The sequence below is a fragment of the Delphinapterus leucas genome, chromosome 15 (genome assembly GCF_059928025.1).
Source record: "Delphinapterus leucas isolate spDelLeu-1000000601 "Yukka" chromosome 15, BTC_Dleu_Yukka2, whole genome shotgun sequence".
Lineage (NCBI taxonomy): Eukaryota > Metazoa > Chordata > Mammalia > Artiodactyla > Monodontidae > Delphinapterus > Delphinapterus leucas.
In genome coordinates this window covers 2,004,098-2,025,438 of record NC_143143.1, presented here as the reverse complement: position 1 = coordinate 2,025,438, position 21,341 = coordinate 2,004,098, and the positions used below count along the sequence as shown (strand labels likewise).

General features: G+C 44.5%; 1 protein-coding gene across 2 annotated transcripts in view; it reads left to right on the top strand.

The window, feature by feature from the left end:
* The first annotated feature begins 2,130 nt into the window (after positions 1–2,130).
* Positions 2,131–21,341, top strand: part of GNA12 (G protein subunit alpha 12) — a 111,919-nt gene continuing 92,708 nt past the window's right edge. The window contains exon 1 of one of the 2 annotated variants that reach the window (XM_089895526.1): positions 2,131–2,529. In XM_089895526.1, coding sequence (XP_089751652.1) covers positions 2,218–2,529 — 312 coding nt within the window. In that variant the 5' untranslated portion in view covers positions 2,131–2,217. The remainder of the gene's footprint in view (positions 2,530–21,341) is intronic. The other variant, XM_030760600.2, reaches the window with a different exon arrangement.

The following is a 21,341-nucleotide window of genomic DNA, read 5'->3' as shown; positions in this document are numbered from 1 at the left end:
CTCTAGTCCACTGCTGAATTCCACATTCCTCTCTTTATTTGTTCAAAATTCCTTTTTGTGTGTGTGTAAGAAACATTGCTTTCTTAGGCCTCTCCACTTCCTCTGCACTTCCGTCATACACTAGTGTCTGGCTTTCTGCGGAAGGCCATTTTCACAAAGAAACAAGACTTTATTTTTCATCATTTTGAAAGATGAGAAAGTACTAGATAATGTGTTGATTCATAAGTGGTACAAATTCACACCTCAGTAATTGACAAATGCCACACACCATGGGCATTCAAGGTCCCGAGGGAGTTTATATTTCTGAGTCAAATCCTTGAATACCGCGGTTCTATGGCAGAAACTAGGCACTCCTTTAGTCGGCGCTTTGCCTGGTAACTAGAGCAGCCTGGCTCCCTTACCAAAATGTGAACATTTCTTGATGCAAAGGCCGCATCTTCGTCATCTTCAGATTCTTCTCCAGAAGTTCTCAGTGCCTGTTGTTTTCAGGATTATGCAAAACTTATTTGTAGAACTGAATGGCATCACCTTCATGAATTCTTTTTTCCACTGCGCATACCCCTCTCTAGTTAGAGGCAGAGCGGGTTCTTGTGGGCCTTTGTGTGGGACGGCATGTCAGTCATTTGTAGACTGGTATTTATTTTATCCACCTGGTGAGAGGGAGGGTTTGGACAGGATGATCTTTAGGACCTGTTTAATTAAACAAGGAGGTGTCCCTAATGCCCTGGCCGCCTACAGGAGCAGACCAAAATTTAAGCCTGTGAATGCTTCAAGGTTATGAAACCAAAAGACAACGCAGATAAGTTTGTTGATTTCAAGCACCTTAGCCTCTTAACAAATATGAAAGATGCGTTCAGAGACCTTGTCAAATCCCCAAATTGGATACCATAAGCTAAAGACAACCAATCACAAACAGCTAACTAGCCTTTAAGCTGTAGCCAATCAAATAATTTCCTATCTTTGCTTTGCACTTTCCCTCTCTATAAGTTTCCCCTGGCTCCCTGCTGCAAAGTGCTCCCAACCGGGTTGACACCACCCTATTAGAATTGATTTTTGCTCAAATAAACTCTTAAACTTTTAAAATATGTCTTAGTGTATCTTTTAACAGATCATGGCTCCCAAAGCCCACCAGTCTCCTGGAGATTAAGAGATACCTGAGCTCCTTCCTGGAAGTTCTGACTCCCAATAGATCTGGGATAGGTAAGAATTAGTAATAAGATCAGCTAACACTTATCAAGAACTTGCTTGGGTCTAGGCACGGTGCTAAATGTTTTACAAGTTCATGTTCTCAGTTTACATCTTCACAACCATCTGAGGTAGTTGCTATTACGGCCCCTATTTTATAGAGGAAGAAATTTAAGCTAAAAATGGGGGGGGGGAGGTGGGGGTAGCTGCCTAGAAGGTTATGTAACTAGTAACGGGTCGAGAGGAGATTCCATCTCAGATCCGTGCTACAGGAGCCTTTGGCGGGGTGGGTTGGGGGGGAGGGGCTCCTGGTGATTTTGATGATCAGCCAGCTGTGAGAAACGCCGCCCAGAGGCCCACGCCACCCTTAAAGGATGCATCTGTTTGCAATGTTTGGCCCATCCCCCTCCAGTGTTTCTGGAAAGAACAGCTTTCTCTCTAAACCTAAGACGAGCAGCTGGACCTCTTATCGACATTTCCCAGCTTTCGGGCAACGCCGAGTCCACTCCGCGAGCCTCTGGGTCTCACAGGTTACCCCAATCTGGGAACCCAGAGAGACTTTCTGTACACCTGGCACTTCTGGTCCCGCCCCGTTTCGCGACACCCCCAATCCTAAATCCGTTCTTTGCGATTGACGTGACCCCAGAACAGTTATAATTGGTTATAACGGACTGCCGCTCCGCCTCCTCGAAGACTCCGCCTCCCTTTCATTCTGAAAGAAAGAACCTCGGCCCGGGCGCCCAATGAGAAGCGCCCCCACCCCAAAGGTCCCTCCTCTTTCGGCGCCGACTCCGCCCCCAGGGCCGGAGAGATGCCCGCCTTTCGGCGTAGCATGGACCAATAGGAGGGCGCGACCGTCCGGACGGACGGCAGCCGGCCCAATCCCTGGGCCTCGGGCTGCGTCGCCCCGCCCCTCCGCCGGGCCGAGCGGCGGGCAAGAGCGGGCCTCGGGGCGGCGGCGGCGGCGGACGCGGCCTGAGGGAGCGGCCGGCTGCCGCCTCGCCCGCCGCGGGGTCCATGGCCTGAGCGGCCATGTCCGGCGTGGTGCGGACCCTCAGCCGCTGCCTGCTGCCGGCCGAGGCCGGCGGGGCCCGCGAGCGCAGGGCGGGCGGCAGCGGGGCCCGCGACGCGGAGCGCGAGGCGCGGCGGCGCAGCCGGGACATCGACGCGGGGCTGGCCCGCGAGCGGCGCGCCGTGCGGCGCCTCGTCAAGATCCTGCTGCTGGGCGCGGGCGAGAGCGGCAAGTCCACCTTCCTCAAGCAGATGCGCATCATCCACGGCCGCGAGTTCGACCAGAAGGCGCTGCTCGAGTTCCGCGACACCATCTTCGACAACATCCTTAAGGTACGCTCTCCCCGCGTCCCCGCCCGCACACCTGCGCCCAGGTGCGCGCAGGTGCGGCCCCGCGGACTCCTGCGCCCCGGCCGGCACCGCGGCCCACGCCTTTGTCTGCCCCTGCTCTGGCCGCAGCGGCCCCGTGCCCCCAGCTTTGGGGGAGCCGGCCAAGGATGCGCACCCTGTCTCCCCGTCGGCCTGGTGGCCTTCGCCTCTGCTCTTCTCGGGGATTTGGGGACTGAGGAAGCGGGAAAGCCGGACACCTTCTGGGGCTTTGGAGGCGCGGGGGTTTTAGCGGTGGGGAGGGCCCCTCCTGGATTCAGGGTGCCGTCCTTGCCCTGCCCTCCCAGTAGGTTCAGAAGAGCGGTGTAGACTGGGGAGGAAACCGGCCGCACGTCTCTCCTTTTAAACTGGTTATTAGGAAAATTTCCAACATATACAGAGTAGAGAAAATAGAAGGAACAGTAAGTACCCAGGCCCCTCTCCACAACTTCAGCAGTGATGGATTCAGCGTCCGTCTTGTTTCACCTGTACCTCTGCCTCTCTGATTTTGAAGCAAACCCCAGACACTGTATAGATTCACTGGAAAGTGTTCGTTTACAGAGCTCACAGATAAGCGTACGGTGGTTATGTTTTTTAAAATGATGCCTTATGAACCCTGAAAATTTAATAACTCCTTAACATGGTAAAGTACCCAGCTCGGTTCAGATTTCCTCCATTGTCACATAACTGTTTTGTTTGCGTTAGGATATAAATCTTTGCGTTGCAATTTTTAACATATCTCTCAGGTGGTGTTTAATCCCCAGGTGCTCCTTCTGTCCTTGCTCCATTTTTATTATTTGCTACTTGTTTGTAGAAAAAAAAGCGTAGAGCTGACCAAGTTTGGGTTCTAGTTTCTGTGTACTGTGTGAACCTGTAGTAGAGGGCCCCAAAGAAAGGAATTCTGGAGAAACCCGATGAGGGGAAAATAGAGCCTCTCCTGTACCTAGAATAGGGTCATTTCCTTTTTTTTTTTCTTAGAGTTTCTTACCTCTACCGTTTCCTTTCCCCTTCACCTGCCCTTTCCATGGCCCATTTTGGGGAAACCAAATTACAGGTATGAGGAAAGTTGTCTCAAAACAGAGGTAGAGGGAAGCTTGTCAAACAGAATCCTCTCTGGAGATGAGATTTTGTGGTGCCTGAGGAACTCTAAATTTAGCAAAGGGCTGTATAACCAACCCATGGGCACATGTCTTTCACTTCACCCATGAGGAAGCTCTGGGCCTTGGCGATGAAGTGGCTCCCCGCTGGGACCTGGAACCCTGGGCTCCAGACTTCCAGGCCTGCATCAGGGATCTCGCACCAGTATTCTCACTTGATGTATTTGTTAGTAAAACATTTCGTTTTGATAGAAATAGCTCTTTTAGGATCCTGCCGGGAAGAGAATAATTTGAATGATAAAACACCCGTTTCCTTTTCACCTCTTTCAAAAGCCTCTCTGTGAGTCAGAGCTCTGGCCCAATACTTCATAAACTTTAAAGGCTAGGTGCCCAGTATGATCCAAGGGATTAACTGTGTGTTTAAAATTCCCCTCATCTTCTGGGGTAAAGTTCATTTGATTGTCTTTCTCTGTCACAGAGCTGGATTTTATTTTTGCGGCTTTTCTGGACCTCTTAACCAAGCAGGTTGTAAGATTTGGCTGATTGACTCGCAGTTTCTTTCAACTCGGGAGGCAGAGAAAATACTTAGAAACAGAATCTTAAATCTAAATCAGTGTATTAAGTGCATTTTTAGAAAACTCAGTCTTAGCTTTTCCCAATACATACAGACACTACCTTTTACTAACTTCCTTACCAGCAAGAAACAAGATTTGTTAATCAGTATCCTATTTTCCTTGTCAACTTTTTTCTTTTTTAATCATTGTAATTCCATATTAAGCTCACTTTGTCTGTTTTGACCATTTCAATGAGTAGTTAGCAATTCATCTTTCACTGTAAAACCAATAATTACCTCTCCTCTCATTTTTATTTGGACAGATCACTTGGGAAGAGACTTTTTAAATAAATTGCTTTGTAGTGGCTCTACTAGCAGACATTTGAATAATAACTCTTCAGAATAATATTTGTGTCTACAAATAGGGTTCGTGTTAACAGCCTATTTTTAAAGCACTAGCTATGTGCCAGGCCTTTTCATATATGGCCTTTAATTTTCCTAACGCTTCAGATGGTATTGTCGCAGCGTAAGGTCAGTTACCTAATTCGTAGGTGACACAGCTGGGAACCAAACCTGATCTTTTTTTTTTTTTTAATTAAACTTTTAATGCTGAGAGAACTGTAGAGTCCCATGCAGTTTTAATAAATAATAGAGAGCTCCTATGTACCCTTTAACCACTTCCCCACAACGGTGAGATCCTGTAAAACTAGTACGATATCACAACCAAGATACCGACGTTGAGAAAGTGAAGACACAGAACGTTCCCATCGCAAGTATTCCTCACGTTGCCTTTTATAGCCACTGCCACCCTTCGCCCTCCCCCGACCTGGCAGTGACTGATCTATTTTCCAATTCTGTCATTTCGTCATTTCATGAATATGATATAAATGGAGTCTTGCAAGATGTGACCTTTCGGAATTGGCTTTTATCACTCAGCATGATTCCCTAGAGATACACCCCCGTTACTGTGTGTGTTCACAGGCGGTAGTTCCTGCCTTTTAACTGCTGAGTAGCATCCATGGTAAGGATTTACCGCCGTACACCATTTAACCATTCGCCTGTTGAAGGACATCTGGGCTGTTTCCAGTTTCTGCCTATCATGAATAAATCTTCTGTGAACATTTGTGTACATGTTTTTTGTAAGTACATAAATTTTCATGTATCTGGGATAAATGCCCAAGAGTGCAGTTGCTCCGCTGTGTAGCAGTTGCATGTTTAGTTTTACAAGAACCTGCCAACCGGTTTCTGAAGTGGCTGTACTATTTTATATTCCCACCAGCAGGGTATGAGTGAGTGAGCCAGTTTCTCTGCATCCTTGCTAGCATTTGGTGTTGTCGCTATTTTTTATTTCAGCCATTTCTGATAGGTGCGTAAGTGCTATGTTACTGCCATTTTAATTTGCATTTCCCTGTGGCTAATGATACTTTCCTGTGCTCATTTGCTGTCTGTATATTCTCTTTGATGAAATGTCTCTTTATACTTTTTAGCCGTTTTGTAATTAGGTTCCTTGTTTCTTTATTGCTGAGTTTTGAATGTTCTTTATATATTCTGGGTACCACTCCTTTGTGAAATACGTGTTTTGCAAATATTTTCTCCCAACCCGTAGCTTGTCTTTTCATCCTTTTTAACAGGGTCTTTCGCAGAGCAAAAGTTTTTAATTTTGATGAGGTCCAATTTATCAGTTTTTCCCTTTATGGATCATGCTTTTCGTGTCAAGTCTAAGGACTCTTTACCTAACCCTAGATCCCAAAGATTTTCTCCTATTTTTTTAAAAATTTTATAGGTGTACATTTTACTTTTAAGCCCCTGATCCATTTTGGGTTAATATTTGTATAAGGTGTGAGGTTTAGGTGGAGATTTTTTTGTTTTTTCTCTATGGATGTCCAGTTGTTCCAGGATTATCTGTTGAAAAGACTATCCCTCCTCCTTTGAATTGCTTTTGCATCTTTGTCAAAAATCAAGTGGGCATATTTGTGTGGATCTATTTCTGGGTTTTCCATTCTATTCCACTGATCTATCTCCTCTTCTGCCCATATCACACGATGTTGATTGCTATCGCTATATAGTAGGCTTAATATCAAAGTGATTTCTCCCACTTCATTTTTCAAGATTGTTTTAGCTATTCTAGGGTCTGCACCTTTCCATTGTAAATTTTAGAATAAGCTTTCTTATGTCTGTATTAAAAAAAAAAACTTGCTGTGATTTTGATAGCATTTGCATTAAACCATAGATCAGTTTGGGGAGAATGACATCTCTCCCCAAGAGATCAAATGACATCTCTCCTATGTTGAGTCTTCCAATTCATGAACATAGTATGTCCTTATTTATTTAGGTTGTCTTTGATTTCTTTCATCAGCATTTTGCACTTATCAACATACAGATCCTGTACATGTTTTGTTACATTTATACTTAAGTATTACATTTTCTTTAGAGCAGTTGTAAGTGATACTGTGCTTTTACTTTGTTTCCACATACTCATTGTTACTGTATAGCAATAGGATTGATTTTTGTGTCAATCATGTGTCCTGTGACCTTGCCAAATACATTTAATGGTTCTAAGAGCTTTCCTATAGATCCTTCGGGATTTTCTATGTAGATCATCATGTTATCTGCAAATAGGGACACTTATTTCTTCTTTCCCTAAAGTTAGGTATGCCTTTATTTCTTTTTCTTGCCTTACTGCAGTGGCTAGAACTTCCAGTATTAAGAGAGGTGAGAATAGTCATATCTTATGTTTCTTTCCTGATGTTGGTGATTTGTGTCTTTTTATTTTTCTCAGTCTTTTAGAGGCTTATCACTTTTACTGATTTTTTTTTCCCCCTGAAAACTGGCTTTTTATGTCATTGATTTTTCTGTTTTCAGTTTCATTTATTTCTGCTTTTTATTATTTTTTTCCTCCTACTTGCTCTGATTTTATTTTGCTCTTTTTCTTTTAACTTCTTGAGGTAGAGACTTAGATTATTTACTTGAGACCTCTCCTCTTTTCTAATGTAAACATTTTAAGTGCTATAAATTTCCCCCTCAGCACTGCTTTAGCTGTAGTCACATATTTTGATATGTGGCATTTTAATTTTTATTCAGTTTCGTATGTATTTTTCTTTCTTTTGAGATAGCTTCTTTGGCCCATAGATTGTTTAGAAGTGTGTTACAGTTTCCAAGAGTCGAGTGATTTTCCTGTTATCTTTCTGTTCCTGATTTCTGTGACTCCATTATGGTCAGAGAACATACTTTGTATGACTTCAGTTCTTTTAAATTTTTTGAGGTTTGTTTTACGACTCAGAATATGGTCTATCTTGGTATATGCTCTGTGGGCTTACGTTGGTGACTGTTCCATGGGTACTTGAAAAAAAATGTGTATTCTGTTGTTTGGTGGCGTTTTCTGCATATGTTGATTTGATCGGTTGCTTGATGGTGGTGTTGAGTTCTGTATCCTTGCTGATTTTCTTTTTAGTAGTTCTATCAGTTGCTGAGTGAGGTGTTGAAGTCTCCAACTATAATTGTCCATTTCTCCTTTAGTTCTATTGGGTTTTGCTTCATGTATTTTGAGACTTTGTTGTGTGCTACGTAAACATTTAGGATTATTATGTCCTCCCGATGGGTTGGTCTTTTTGTCATTACGTAATGTCCCTTTTGGTCTCTAGTAATTTTCTTTGCTCTGAAGTCTACTTTATCAGCTATTTTAACATAGCCACTCTTTTTTTTTTTAATGAATGCTTTCATGGTATATGTTTACATCCTTTTGACCTACCCACATTGTTGTTTTGAAATGAGTTTCTTATAGACAGCATATTGTTATATCGTATTTTCTTATCTACTCTGCCAATCTGTTAATTTGTATATTCAGATGATTTACGTTTAAGGTAATTATTAACATGTTAGGGCACAAGTCTCCTATTTTATTATTTTATGTTTTTGTTTTTGTTTCATCTGTTTCTATCCTTCCTGCAGGTTATTTAAACATCTTAATTGATTGATATTTTGAGTAGCATATCAAAGCTTTGTATCATTTTCTTGGTAGTTGCTCTGAGCTTACCATATACATACGCAATTTATCCCAGTCTACTGGAAACTGTGTTTTACAACTTTAAGTGAAGTGTGGGAACTTTATTTCCATTTAGATCCCTTTACCCTCCCCACTTTTTAAAAAATATTTATTTATTTATTTTTGGCTGCATTGGGTCTTCGTTGCTGCGCGTGGGCTTTCTCTAGTTGTGGCAAGCGGGGCCTACTCGTTGTTGTGCACAGGCTTCTCATTGTGGTGGCTTCTCTTGTTGCGGAGCACGGACTCTAGGCACGAGGGCTTCAGTAGTTGTGGCTCACGGGCTTAGTTGCTCCACAGCATGTGGGATCTTCCCGGACCAGGGCTGGAACCCACATCCCCTGCATTGGCAGGTGGATTCTTAACCACTGCGCCACCAGGGAAATCCTTACCCTCCCCACCTTTAAAATATCAGGGTCTTAAGTATTTCTTATACTTTGAGCACCACATCAGATGGTTTTACTTGAGTCATCAAATAGGATTTAAGAAATGCACGAGAAATAGGAGAATTTGTTATATTTATGCCTGTTTTTACCTATTCTGACTGTGTCCTTTCCTTGCTGAAGTTCTAGCCTTCTCCTGTTACTCTCTCCTTTCTCTTTGGAGAATTTCCCTTAGCCAGTCTTTAAGCATGGATTTGCCTGCAACAAATTCTCTCAGCTTTCCTTGTCCAAGAATGTCTTTATTTCACCTTTAATCTTGAAGGATGTCTTAGCTAGCGATTGGACTCACAGCTGACACTTATTTTCTTTTAGTCCTTGAAAAATGTGCCACCTCCTTCTGACCTCTGGTTTCAGATGAGAAATCAAATCATTCGAATTGCTGTTCCTCTGTAAGCTTGTCATGTCTGTCTGGCTGATTTTAAGATTTTTCCTTTGTCGTTGGTTTCCTGAAGTTTAATTATGATTTGTCTGGACATAGGTTTCTTTCAGCTTATTGTATTTGGGGTTTGCTCAGCTTCTTAAATCTGTATATTTATGTCTTTTGCCAAAATTGGGATATTTTCTGCCATTATTTCTTCACATACTTTTTCGGTCCTGCTCTTTTTCTCCCTTCCTTCTGGGACTCTGTCGATAGGCATCTAGCTCTTGTTCCTGACCTCTGGGTCCCTGAGACTCTGTTTCTTGTGGAAACAGAGGGGTTTGTGGGGTTCTAGCTCCGGCTCTCCCTAGGCCTGGCTGACTCCAGGGAAGGCGAGGGGGCAGAAGTGGCACTCGGCCCAGTCCCCCCCACCTTCTACCCCTCTGGGACTGGGTGGGTGGAGGCTCAGCTCCCCCTCGCCCAACACTGCCCTGGTTGGGGGTTGGGAACACTTCCTGTGCGTCTAGGTAGGGATGGGCGCTGAGGTCCCTGTGTGGCCCCACTGCCAGCACGACGTGGTGGACCACTTGGAACATGCCTGGTTCTGAGGCACAGGAAGGGGATGTGGAAGGTCAGCTTCCCTTTCAACCCCACTGAAACCTCAGAGGACGATTCTGCAGTTTTTCTGTTGGTTTTTGGCTGGAATAGTGTGGGTGTTGTCAAAAACGTTTTCTGTTGTAAGACCACCCTTTTCCTGGCCCTTTGGCTGGGGAGACAAGCTGCTCTTAGAGCTCTTTCCATCTGCCTTTTGGCTTTTCCAGCTTGGAGGCACTGGCAGCACCTTGTCCTGGGCAGGTAGGGACAGTCAGGACACCTGGGGGACTCGCTGCCACGTCTTTCCTCAAGTCCTGGGTCCCAGGCAGCCTGCCACCTTCTTCCCACCCCCTTTCCTATGCTTGTTTTGTTGTGTTGTTTCTAGAGCCTTTTCACTTGTAATGGGGAGGGCCTGGGAGGAATGGAGCTACTCTGTCTTGGCACAACCGGACCAGACGTCTTCATCTTCCTGGTCCTTGATTCCAGGTTCAGGGCTCTTCCTTCATGATCACAGTTGTGCCTGAGTTTGAACACACTGTTTCTTTAACTTCATTGCCTCACTCTACCCCCTTGATGGATTATTTGAATCTACTAGTTGCTTTGACTTCCTGTAAATATTATCCATAAGACTACCTAATCTTTCTTTTTATTTTATTTTATTATTATTTTTTTTTTGCGGTACGCGGGCCTCTCACCGTTGTGGTCTCTCCCGTCGTGGAGCACAGGCTCTGGACGCGCAGGCTCAGCGGCCATGGCTCACAGGCCCAGCCGCTCCGCGGCATGTGGGATCTTCCCGGACCGGGGCACGAACCCGTGTCCCCTGCATCGGCAGGCGGACTCTCAACCACTGCGCCACCAGGGAAGCCCTCTTTTTATTTTTATAATCATTTTTTTCTTACCATCTTTATTGGAGTATAATTGCTTTACAGTGGTGTGTTAGTTGCTGCTGTATAACAAAGTGAATCAGCTATGTGTATACATGTATCCCCATATCCCCTCCCTCTTGCATCTCCCTCCCACCCTCCCTATCCCACCCCTCTAGGTGGTCACAAAGCACCGAGCTGATCTCCCTGTGCTATGCGGCTGCTTCCCACTAGCTATCTATTTCACATTTGGTAGCTTTTATATGTCCATGCCACTCTCCCACTTCGTCCCAGCTTACCCTTCCCCCTCCCCGTGTCCTCAAGTCCATTCTCTACGTCTGCATCTTTATTCCTGTCCTGCTCCTAGGTTCTTTAGAACCTTTTTTTTTTTTAAGGTTCTATATATATGTGTTAGCATACGGTATTTGTTTTTCTCTCTCTGACTTCACTCTGTATGACAGTCTCTAGGTTCGTCCACCTCACTACAAATAACTCAATTTCGTTTCTTTTTATGGCTAAGTAATATTCCATTGTGTATATATGTGCCACATCTTCTTTATCCATTCATCTGTCGATGGACACTTAGGTTGCTTCCGTATTTTTATAATCTTAAAGATGCTGGTCTGTCACTTCCCAAGCGGGCTCTCCCAAATGTTCATGTGTTTGGTGCTTCAGAAATTATTTAACAATGCCTCTGGTGCTAGCGAGTGCCTCAGTACATGTGTGGAAGGCTTTAAACCAGCTTGGCTTTATCTCACCGTGCTTTCCACTCCCTCGTCTGTAATTTCAAGAACGATTTTTAATTAACCGATTTTTACATCCAGTTAGAGGTGAGTAAAATGTTAGCTGTGTGAAGGTCCTTTGTTACATGGACTGGAGATCGAATGCAGAATCGCGTGGGTGCATCATATAACCACACAAAGGCAGACTTTCCTTGTATATATACGTATTGATGATTTTAAAACCTTGTGAGTAATTATTAGAATTAGTGGTCTTTTGTTGGCACTGAAACAAAAGAATTCAATTCAACAAAATTTTTGGACCATATATCCAAGGATTTGTGCTCTGTGCTGGTGGGGAGAGGGATGTTATTTATTTATTTATTGCGGTACGCGGGCCTCTCACTGCCGTGGCCTCTCCTGCTGCAGAGCACAGGCCCAGCGGCCACGGCCCATGGGCGCAGCCGCTCCGCGGCATGCGGGATCCTCCCGGACCGGGGCACGAACCTGCGTCCCCTGCATCGGCAGGCGGGCTCTCAACCACTGCGCCACCAGGGAAGCCCAGAGATGGATATTTAATGACAAGTCCTGCCCAGTCCCTACCCTGCAGGCACTCTGACTAGCTGGGGAGACAGTTGCTCTTGTAACTATTGTTCAGTCTGAGTGTAACCAGACTCAACGCCAGTGCAGAGGCAGGGAGGTGGCCCAGTGGTGAGTAGGGAAGGTTAACTGGCTGAGGTACCCAGGAAAGCCTGCCAAGGAGGCATGATGTGAGCTGGCCTGCAAGGGCCCTGCAGGAGTCCAGCAGGTGGAGAAGAACTCACAGCTGAGACCATCTCAGTGCCCTACGTTTGTCTATCAGTTAAGACAGAGTTCTAGTAAGTAGAGGTATTAAAGAATGAATGTAGGAGTGAGACAGAACTTTCTAGTGCCAAGGACTTGTAATGAGACGGCTTGCTAGGCACCTGTGGTCACGATGCTCTGTGGCTGAAAACTGGACCTTCTTCCTATGAAATTTGTGTGCGTGCACACAGTTTCAAGGAGCTCCCTGGACATGCTAAATCCCAAGAGTGGGCCTACATGTGCCCTGTGGACTGCAGTTGAAGATCTTTTGTTGTAGAATACCAAGATTATGTTAGGTTTTAAAAAATCTTTTATTATTATTTTTTTAGAATTGTTTGCTGTATTATATTTACCTTTTTGCTAAGGTGAAGAAGACTTAGAAGAAGCCTCCACTGCTGTCTGGAATTTTGAAGCACTTTGAAACTCCTGACCTGCAGAATCTTTGTTTCTTGGGTTCCGAAGCAGCACTCTGGGCTTGATGCTACAGTGGGTTTGCGTGAGAGAGAAGCACAAATGTGCTTCTGGGGTCTGGAAGAACAGTTGGGTTTTTATTGCTTTTTTGGCAAAGTGCATTTAAGTAAGCAAGTTTACTTTTACATGTGGACACAGATGGTTGGTCCTTTAGTAATGCCAAAAAACAAAAACAACAACATCTTTTTCCATTGGTTAAAAAAAATCCAGAGACTGCCCTCTGGCCATTGTTGGGGATTCAGAGCACATGGGCAGTTGGTTTTCCCCTCCAGCTTTCAGGTTGACATGTTGATTATTTTAACCAAATCTATTTTTCAGGGAGCAGTATTTGACCTTTAGTCATCTGTCACGTGGGATTTGGGATATAGCTGTGCTTGATGCCAGGTAGTGTTCTGTTGGCAGCTCATAATTATTTTTTGTTGTTACGTAGTTGAGAGTGGGGACGTGGATCTTACCGGTTTTAAATGGAACTGAAGATTTAAACTGAAGTCTTACCTACAGATCTAATGATAGGGTGATCTTCAAACCAAAGAAGCTAATGTCGTGTAATGGACCTAATGCTTAACTTACATTACCTGAAGGGCAGTGCCGTCCCTTAAAGACAGGCTGGTTTACTTCATGTTATAACTACTGTAGTCTGGAGTTAAACAAAAGCAGTAGAGTCCTCTTTGCATCTTCTGTCAAGTGGGCTGGACAGAGCAGCTGGTTAGCCACAATGCATTGCCCTCTTAGAGTGAACAAGGCACGGAGAATAGCTGCTGACCATGTGATAGTCATCTTTTTGCATGATTCTTTTGTGCGTTAAGATACTTATCTCACATTAGGATAAATGTTCAGGTAGGTCCAGGTATGTGGTTTATGGAACGGAAGGCATAGTTCGCATCCTGCGTTAGTGTGTCGGTTAGAGACGCCGTCGCTTCTGCTTGGTACGGTGAACTGAATCATTTGGAACTTGTGCTCTGGAGGTGCAGCATCCAGAGGACAGAACAGGAACAGTTGTTGCTCTTGAGAGTATTTGCAAGAGGATAGAGGTAGTGGGAGAGCAGCAGGGCCCTTGTTCTGGGTGCCGAGGGGAGGAAACCGCTCCTGATCCTGCTTTGTTAAGGAAGCACAGGCCAAGTATTCAATAGCTGGCACTTCTCTCTGAACCTGGCATCCACTTTGCTGTCTGGTCTACAAGCCACGGCACCGGCCTTGTCGAATGGCCCTGTTAGACTCAGCCGCACACCGGCCTAACGAACACTCACTGGTGTTAGGCAGCGCCCAGGCCTCAGGCAGGCAAGTGACTGTGAACTTGAGCAGAGACTCCAAAGCGAGGGATTGCTCAGACTCGGAGAACTTGTGTCCTGTGCTAATACTGTCGTCACCTCGGTGGGGTGTTCTGGTGATGTGCGCGGTGTGGGTTCCACCGAGGCCTTGAGTGCCTTCTGGGGCAGCCACGGAGGTTCCCTGCCATATCCAGGGAAGGCCAGGGGAGAGGTTAGGGCCATGGGAAACCTGCACCCATCATTCCGGGCCAAGCCCTTTGTGTTGTGCTGTGTGCACGATGGCGAGTCCTCCTTCCACGGTGCTTCTCTGCCTGGTTGGCTTCAGTGGGGATGGGAAACACAAGGGAGGGCAGGGCAGGAAAGGGGACATCCCTGGTTAAGTCACTGGCAGGACCGGGGAGCCCTAGCCTAGCTGAAGGTTGTATACAACCGAATACAGGTTGTATGATGAGATTCACCTGCTCTAGTGTGACAGTAAATATCCCGGGGCCACGTCACTGACTTAGACCGCAGAGAAGCTTGTAGCAAGCTCCACCGTCACTGACAGCACGCCCTGTGATGCAGATTGCATCTGTTTTCAAGGTAAATCTTTGTGCATCTCTGTAAGACAAGATACTCAGTGTTACAAGCAAAAGACTTGACATTTACCGAGAAAGGAAAGGAAGTAATTAAAGTCTCACCTTACTGCTGGTTTCCCTTACAGGTAAAAGGGAACAGCTGCTTCAGAGGTTTGTTTTTGGAATTTTTATAACACCTGTCAGCAGGATTTTTAATCTGTGTTTTCCACTGACACTGAGTTCTCCATCTACAATTGTTGGCACACAGGAGATGACCCCAAAATTATTTATACTTTTTGTGGCCACTTAAAGTGTTGGGATTTTTTGTTTTTTGTGGTTTTTTTCAAGGAAATGAAGTTCTATAATTTTAGTTTTAGGCTGGGGAAGGGAAATGTTTTCCCCAGGAGTCTGATGACTCGATTAGGTAGATGGACGTTGAAAGCTCTGTTAGAAGCGAGCAGTGACGTGGAACACAAGGCGGGGGCAGGGGGCAGGGACTCCCGAGATGAGCCGATGAGAGAACACAGTAATGGGACTGTGTTTTTAAACAAACAGGCCAGAACTAGCAGAACAGACTGGTTAAAGCAGATGTCTCATTAAAAGTAATCATCTCAGGAGGCCACGCCAACAGATCCTTACGCGTGTGTTTATGTGTTGGGCACCATCTGCCCAGAACGAGTAGTACCTTTCCTTGGTGTGGGGAGCTTCTGGGTTTGTGTTTAAAGCACCTTCTCTGTTATCTCACTGGACCCGCTCAGTAGGCCCGTTGGGGTTTTTTTTACTCTGACGGGAGGGATTTTCATTTTCCAGATGCAGTTGTATTTTTGCCTCTCTCGCCATCCCTCTGCCCCCTCTGCAGGGGGCAGGGAGGAGTGGGCTCCGGCCGCCCGCCCACAGGGGCCAGTTCTCAGCCCTAAGCTGTAGGCGTGGCCCTGCCTGTGTTGGTCCAGCTGTGCCAGGGAGCAGACCTACTTGGCTGCAAATCGAAAACCAAACTCTCCCATCTGGCTTTTATTAGTAGGAAAGCCAGTATTTTGATCTCCATCTATCTATCTCTGACTCCTGTTTTGATCTCCACGTTGACTCTAGACTTGGGAGCGGAAGAGGAAGCTGGAGACTCGGGAGTACGAGCTTGCCTGGGGCGCCCACGGGGCTGGAACTCCCTTGTTGACGGATCCGTTTGGCTCTTTTTCTGCCACGAGAGGAAATAGCAAAGTGATCATTATTTTAGGCATAAATGTAGTTGTACCCGAAGGACACCATCACTTTCTATTTCCTCATAGGAAGTAGAAGAAGCTCGCTGTGCTTACTGGCTTATGTGAGATGTTAGCGCCTGCAAGCCTAGGAGTTGCTGGGTTTCTAACCTCCCACTTCTCCCATGTCGGGGAGCTCACCTCACTGAAGGAGCTTCCTTGCCATGGAGATGTTTTGGAGACTCTGACACACTTGGACCCATTTGACACAGTGTTCTGTGGAGCAGCACAAAATGCAGAGCCTCCTTCTACATGAATTAGTTCACCCTCCTTGAGTGAATTAACTTATTCAACAGATTCCCCAGGTACTGGGATATAGCAAAGAACAAGACGGAGAATTCCTCGCTCCTGTGGGTAGAGCTGCCATCAGCCCCGTGCCGTGTCCTTACAGCCCGTGCATCTCTCAGTGGGGTGTTCTGTAACTCCTGAAGGAAGAAAAGGCACAGCCCTGTGGCGAGCTGGAAAGAAGGAATTCACACAGAGGAAGCAGGAGCAAATGCCCTGAGGTAGGAAGGCGAGAAAGAAACTGGAAGGAATGAAAGAAGCTCTGCGGAAATGATGGGTGGGGAGGTGGGAGAGGGAACCCGGGTGAGACCCGGCAGGGCCTTCCAGGCCCAGGTGATCCTAGCGGCAACAGGGGGCGGATTGCAGCGTTTCAAGCAGAGGGTTGCCTTGATCTCCTTTTTCAAAGCTCCGTCTGGGGGAATATGTTAGAGTGAGGCCGGATCTGAGAATCTTCTCCCATTCCCTAGTGGTATAGCTGCATACATAAACAGCCATGTGTGCATTTAAAAAATGATCTTACGTATGAATATAGAAAAATTCAGCAGAAGTAATCAAGGAAGGAAAAAGAACATGATTACACATGTAGTTTACACACATGAACTGTATAAAATTCTGATATTTGACCCTTTTTGACTTACAAAAATGGCAGTATTATATGGTCCAACCTAACATCTTAAAAACACTGCATCCAGGGACAAAAAGAGAGGATTCTAGGGCTGTGTTGTGTGTCTCTTAACCTCAGCTCCTCCTCCTGAAAGTAACATGGAGGAAGGAAGGTGAGTCAGCAGAATCCTGAACATTTGTACTGACAGCTTCCAGTTTGGAGAGAAGCAGCCCCGGGGCCTGGAGAGGTCTGCTCCAGCAGAGGGCCGGCTGCAAGGGCCAACCGTGAGCTGCCGCCAGAGCACGGAGCCAAGCCAAGGCTCGGGAGACGGGGAGAGGAGGGCAGGTGGAGGGCTTTGGGTGGGGTTTCGGAAGAGAATCCATAGTTTTCAGCTTTCTTCACCTCCATCCCCTCAGACTTAAATTGAAAGCAACGTACATTGTCAAACTCTAATTCTGATCTGGGATGTCAACTAAGGTAGAAGTGGTGTCAGGGAAATTGAAGTCAAAGAATAAAGGTTGGTGGAGAGTTAAGCAAGAGGAAGTTGGAAAGAAATGGCATGGCGCCTCTAGTGTGCAAAAGACAGATGAAGAACCAAGTCTGGAAAAAAAGGTAAACTGACACAGAAGTAGAATGCCCAAGAGTGCTTTATATTGTATAAGAACAAGAAACATCTAGATGATATAAAACCAGAGCTTAAGGGTATAATAAAACAATAAAATGAGAGAAAAAGGGAAACTGCAGAGTTAGTGATGCACTGAAAACTCGGGCAACACCATTATAGATCTCATAAATAGGTCAGAAACAGGAAGGACCTGAATGGAAAATTAATCACGACATGGGTGAGGGGGGGGTGTCCAGTCTGACTCACTGTTGATCCCCCCGTGTTTGTAGACTTAGGACTTAGAGAGACACGTGCATGTAAACTTATCCCTAAACTTCGGTGTCCAAAGGAGTCCTGCTGTGCCCACAGAGGGAGATAAATAAAGGTGTTTTTGCTGACTTCACGGTCACTTTGCTCTCCTCTCATCTCTGTCTAAATTGTCCAGGGCAGGGACTGCAAGTGGACTTCTGTGCTTTCAGCCCATCGCTGTGTCACCCCTGTGAGCCCTTTGTACTCCCCTGTGGCAAACGGGCCTTTTAGATATGGGTCTGTCCCCTAAAGAAGGACCTTTTTGAGTAGAGAGAACTTCATTTATTTAGCCACCTGCTAACCTGAGGTCCTCAGCAGCAGGAATATTTTTACCGGTTTCTCTTTCCTGGTGTTTAACCTTGTGCTGACACGTCATGGGAGAAGAGAACTTGGGGCGGCACCTGCAGAGTTTCGTTAAGAACTCTGTCCTTTTCCGTCTCCTCCTCAGCACCACGTAACCGAAGTGACTGATTGTGTGTGTGTGTGTGTGTGTGTGTGTGGCTTCACAGTTTTCAAACCCTCTCTCACATAATTTTCTGGTTTGTTAACTGTGAAGAAAGGCAAGGCGGGGTCTACGCTGCTGATGAGAAAACGGAGGTGGTCCCCCCTTTGTGACATGTGACTCCACCTGCTGGGGAGTGGGTGACTGGGGACCATGGGGATTTACGTAGCCTCACCTTTTTAAGAAATGGGAGTATTGCTCACACGGTGATAATGTCCCCAGCAAGTTTAATTTCTCCTGTGTTACGACATCAGCGGTAGATTTGGGAACTTTGCTGGCATAGACTAATGATTGTTACAGGTGAGCCTAACCACAACGGACTCTCATGTAGGATACGGTGCAAAAAGGGAAACACACACACACACTCACTGTAAAATAGTTCCTGCGTTGCGATACTGTCATAAAAATATATGTAACCATACCTTAAACACTACTTTGTTATGCTTCTGATATATTTGTATTTCTATGAAACACTTATGAATTTGGTTTTTTTTAAAATACACTTTCTACAGTAAATACTGTTTTAAAGACTGCCTTGGTAATAGTAATCTTATCGTATGAGTCCTTGGGAATATAATTGCACAGTCCAGGAGTGATGATTTAATGCTTTCTTTCCTTATGTACTTTACTGCAGTTACCAGGACATTCTCATTTTGAATCGTAGGTGTTCTTAAAAAAAAAAAAAAAATTGTGGTTTGAACCTTGCTTTGGAATTTTTGTGATCTTGCATATTTTCAGAATGTGTAAATATTTGCTGAGGACACCAGGGCATCTTCAGCATTTTAGGTGGGAACCTGCGTCTTAATTCTCGTAACTTCAGGGAAAAGAGCTGCCAGGTTGCCTGCGTGCTCCTTCCTCTGTCTAGTACAGATTAAAGCTCTTCTGACAAAGTGAAATGCCCTTTTCTAGTCTTTCACAAATTTTTTTACTAATAACATTCTTAAAAAAAAAAAGTATTGGAGAATGTATAAGGAGAATGTTTTAAATGTAGGTGTTTTTGAAGTAGATTAAAAGACTTAAATCTTTTTTTTTTTTTTTTTTTTGCGGTACGCGGGCCTCTCACTGTTGTGGCCTCTCCCGTTGCGGAGCACAGGCTCCGGACGCGCGGGCCCAGCCACTCCGCCGCATGTGGGATCTTCCCGGACTGGGGCACGAACCCGCGTCCCCTGCATCGGCAGGCGGACTCTCAACCACTGCGCCACCAGGGAAGCCCCTTAAATCTTTTTTTTTTTTTATTTTATAGAAGGATAGTTTATTTACAATGTTGTGTTAGTTTCTGGTGCACAGCAAAGTGATTCATATATATATATTCTTTTTCATATTTTCTGTTATGGTCTATCACAGGATATTGAATATAGATCCCTGTGCTATACATTAGGAGCCTGTTGTTTTTCCATCCTATATATGAGTTTGCATCTGCTAATCCCAAACTCGAAATCCATCCCTCCCCCATCCCACCCCTCACCTTGGCAGCCACAAGTCTTTTCTCTCTGTCTGTGAGTCTGTTTTTGTTTCGTAGATAAGTTCACTTGTGTCATATTTTAGATTCTATGTATAAGTGATATCACAAGGTTTTTGTCTTTCTCCTTCTGACTTACTTCGCTTGGTATGATAACCTCTAGGTCCATCCATGTAGCTGTAAATGCCATTATTTCATTCTTTTTTATGGCTGAGGAATATTCCATTGTGTATATATACCACATCTTTAAAGACTTAAATCTTGAATTGAACCTTCTAAAACAATTTCGTCCAATGTTTATATAGTTAATTAGGGATATAATAAATATACCTAAATAGTTATTTTCTTTTATGTTGTTTTTATAATTAATACTCAGGCAACTGTTTCCTTGAATGTGACTTTTTTTCCCCCAAATAGTTTTGACATTGATCCTGTCATCTGACCTATCTTATATAAATGACATGATCAAAGAGGAAATCATTTAGTGCTCAATTATAGATAACAGTCACAAATACCTAGTAGAGTGCCTGAAGTTGTTTCCAGGATGAGGAAAAGTTATCCCTGCACAGAGACATTTTTATTTCAGACTGGAACAAGTCAAGAATGCCAACTACTAATCTAATAATTTAGTGATGTGCTGGAGATTCTACTCAGTTAAATAAAAGGAAAAACAGTAGGTGTATCTACTAGAAAGGAAGGAACGAAATTAACAGCATAAGTAGTAAACCCAAAGTATCATCTAAAAGTTATTGGAATCAAAAATAGTTACAGGAGTGGCTGGATACAAAGTAAATGTTTGTGCCTGAACCTGTTTGCCTCTCTGTAATAGAAAAATCTTCCACTCATAACACCAACAAAAAGGATAAAATACCTAGGAATAAGCAAGAAGTGAATAAAATCTGTTTGATGAAAGCCATAAAACTTTGCTGAAGAACATAAAAATCATGGAAAAATTGATTATTTTTTGTGAGTAGGAATTCTTGATATTGTAAAAATGCCAATTTATGAATTGAGCACACCACCAGTCAAATCCCTCTTTATTTTTCTTGGAACTTGACAGAACCATTCTAAGGTTTGTGTGATGAGTAAATGTGTGATAGTAACTAATAAAATTCTGAGAATGCATTGTTTGGGGTAGTTATCATGAGAAATATTAAAGTATTATGGAGCTACCATAATTAAAGTAGGGCAGTACTGGCTCAGGCATGCACAGAGGGTCAGTGAAATAGAATAGAATCCCAGACAGACCCACATGTGTTTGGGACTTAAGAATATCATGAAGAAGGGTTTTCAAAACAGTAGAAAAAGATGGATGACTGAGTAAATTGTGCTGTGAAAATGGCTAACCATTCAGGAAAAAAGTTAGATCTGTTTCTAATGCAATAACAAATTCCATATGGTTTAAAAATAAAAATATTAAAAAGGGGATCTTGAAAAGACAGAATAGAAAGTAGATGAACACTTTTAGGATCTCAGGATAAGGAAAGCCTTTTAAGTTATGACACCAAAGACAGAAATGATCAGGTCAGGGGGTGTATGTTTTTGACTCCATAACTTTTAAAATTCTGTTTGGCCAAAAAGAGCATGAAGTCGAGTGGGGAATAATATTTAAAACATATGGTAAAAAATTGGTGTCCTTAATCCTCTAATATTCATCCACCTACCAGTAACTTCCAAATTTATATATGTAGCCCTGTCTGTACCCTTGCTCTTTGGATTCCTGTGTACCACATTCTCCTCGATGTCTCCACCTCTGTCCAGTGGGCATCTTGAACTCAACAAACAAAACCAAACTCCTGACCCCTCGTCCCACTCCCCTCTGACATTTCAGCTAGTGGCCCCACTGCCTGGTTGTCCAATCTGAAAACCGAATCATCTTTAAAACCACTTTTCCCAGCATCCAGTCCATTGGTATGTCCTGATGACGCGTGTATCCTGAGTCCTCTTCTCTCCTGCTC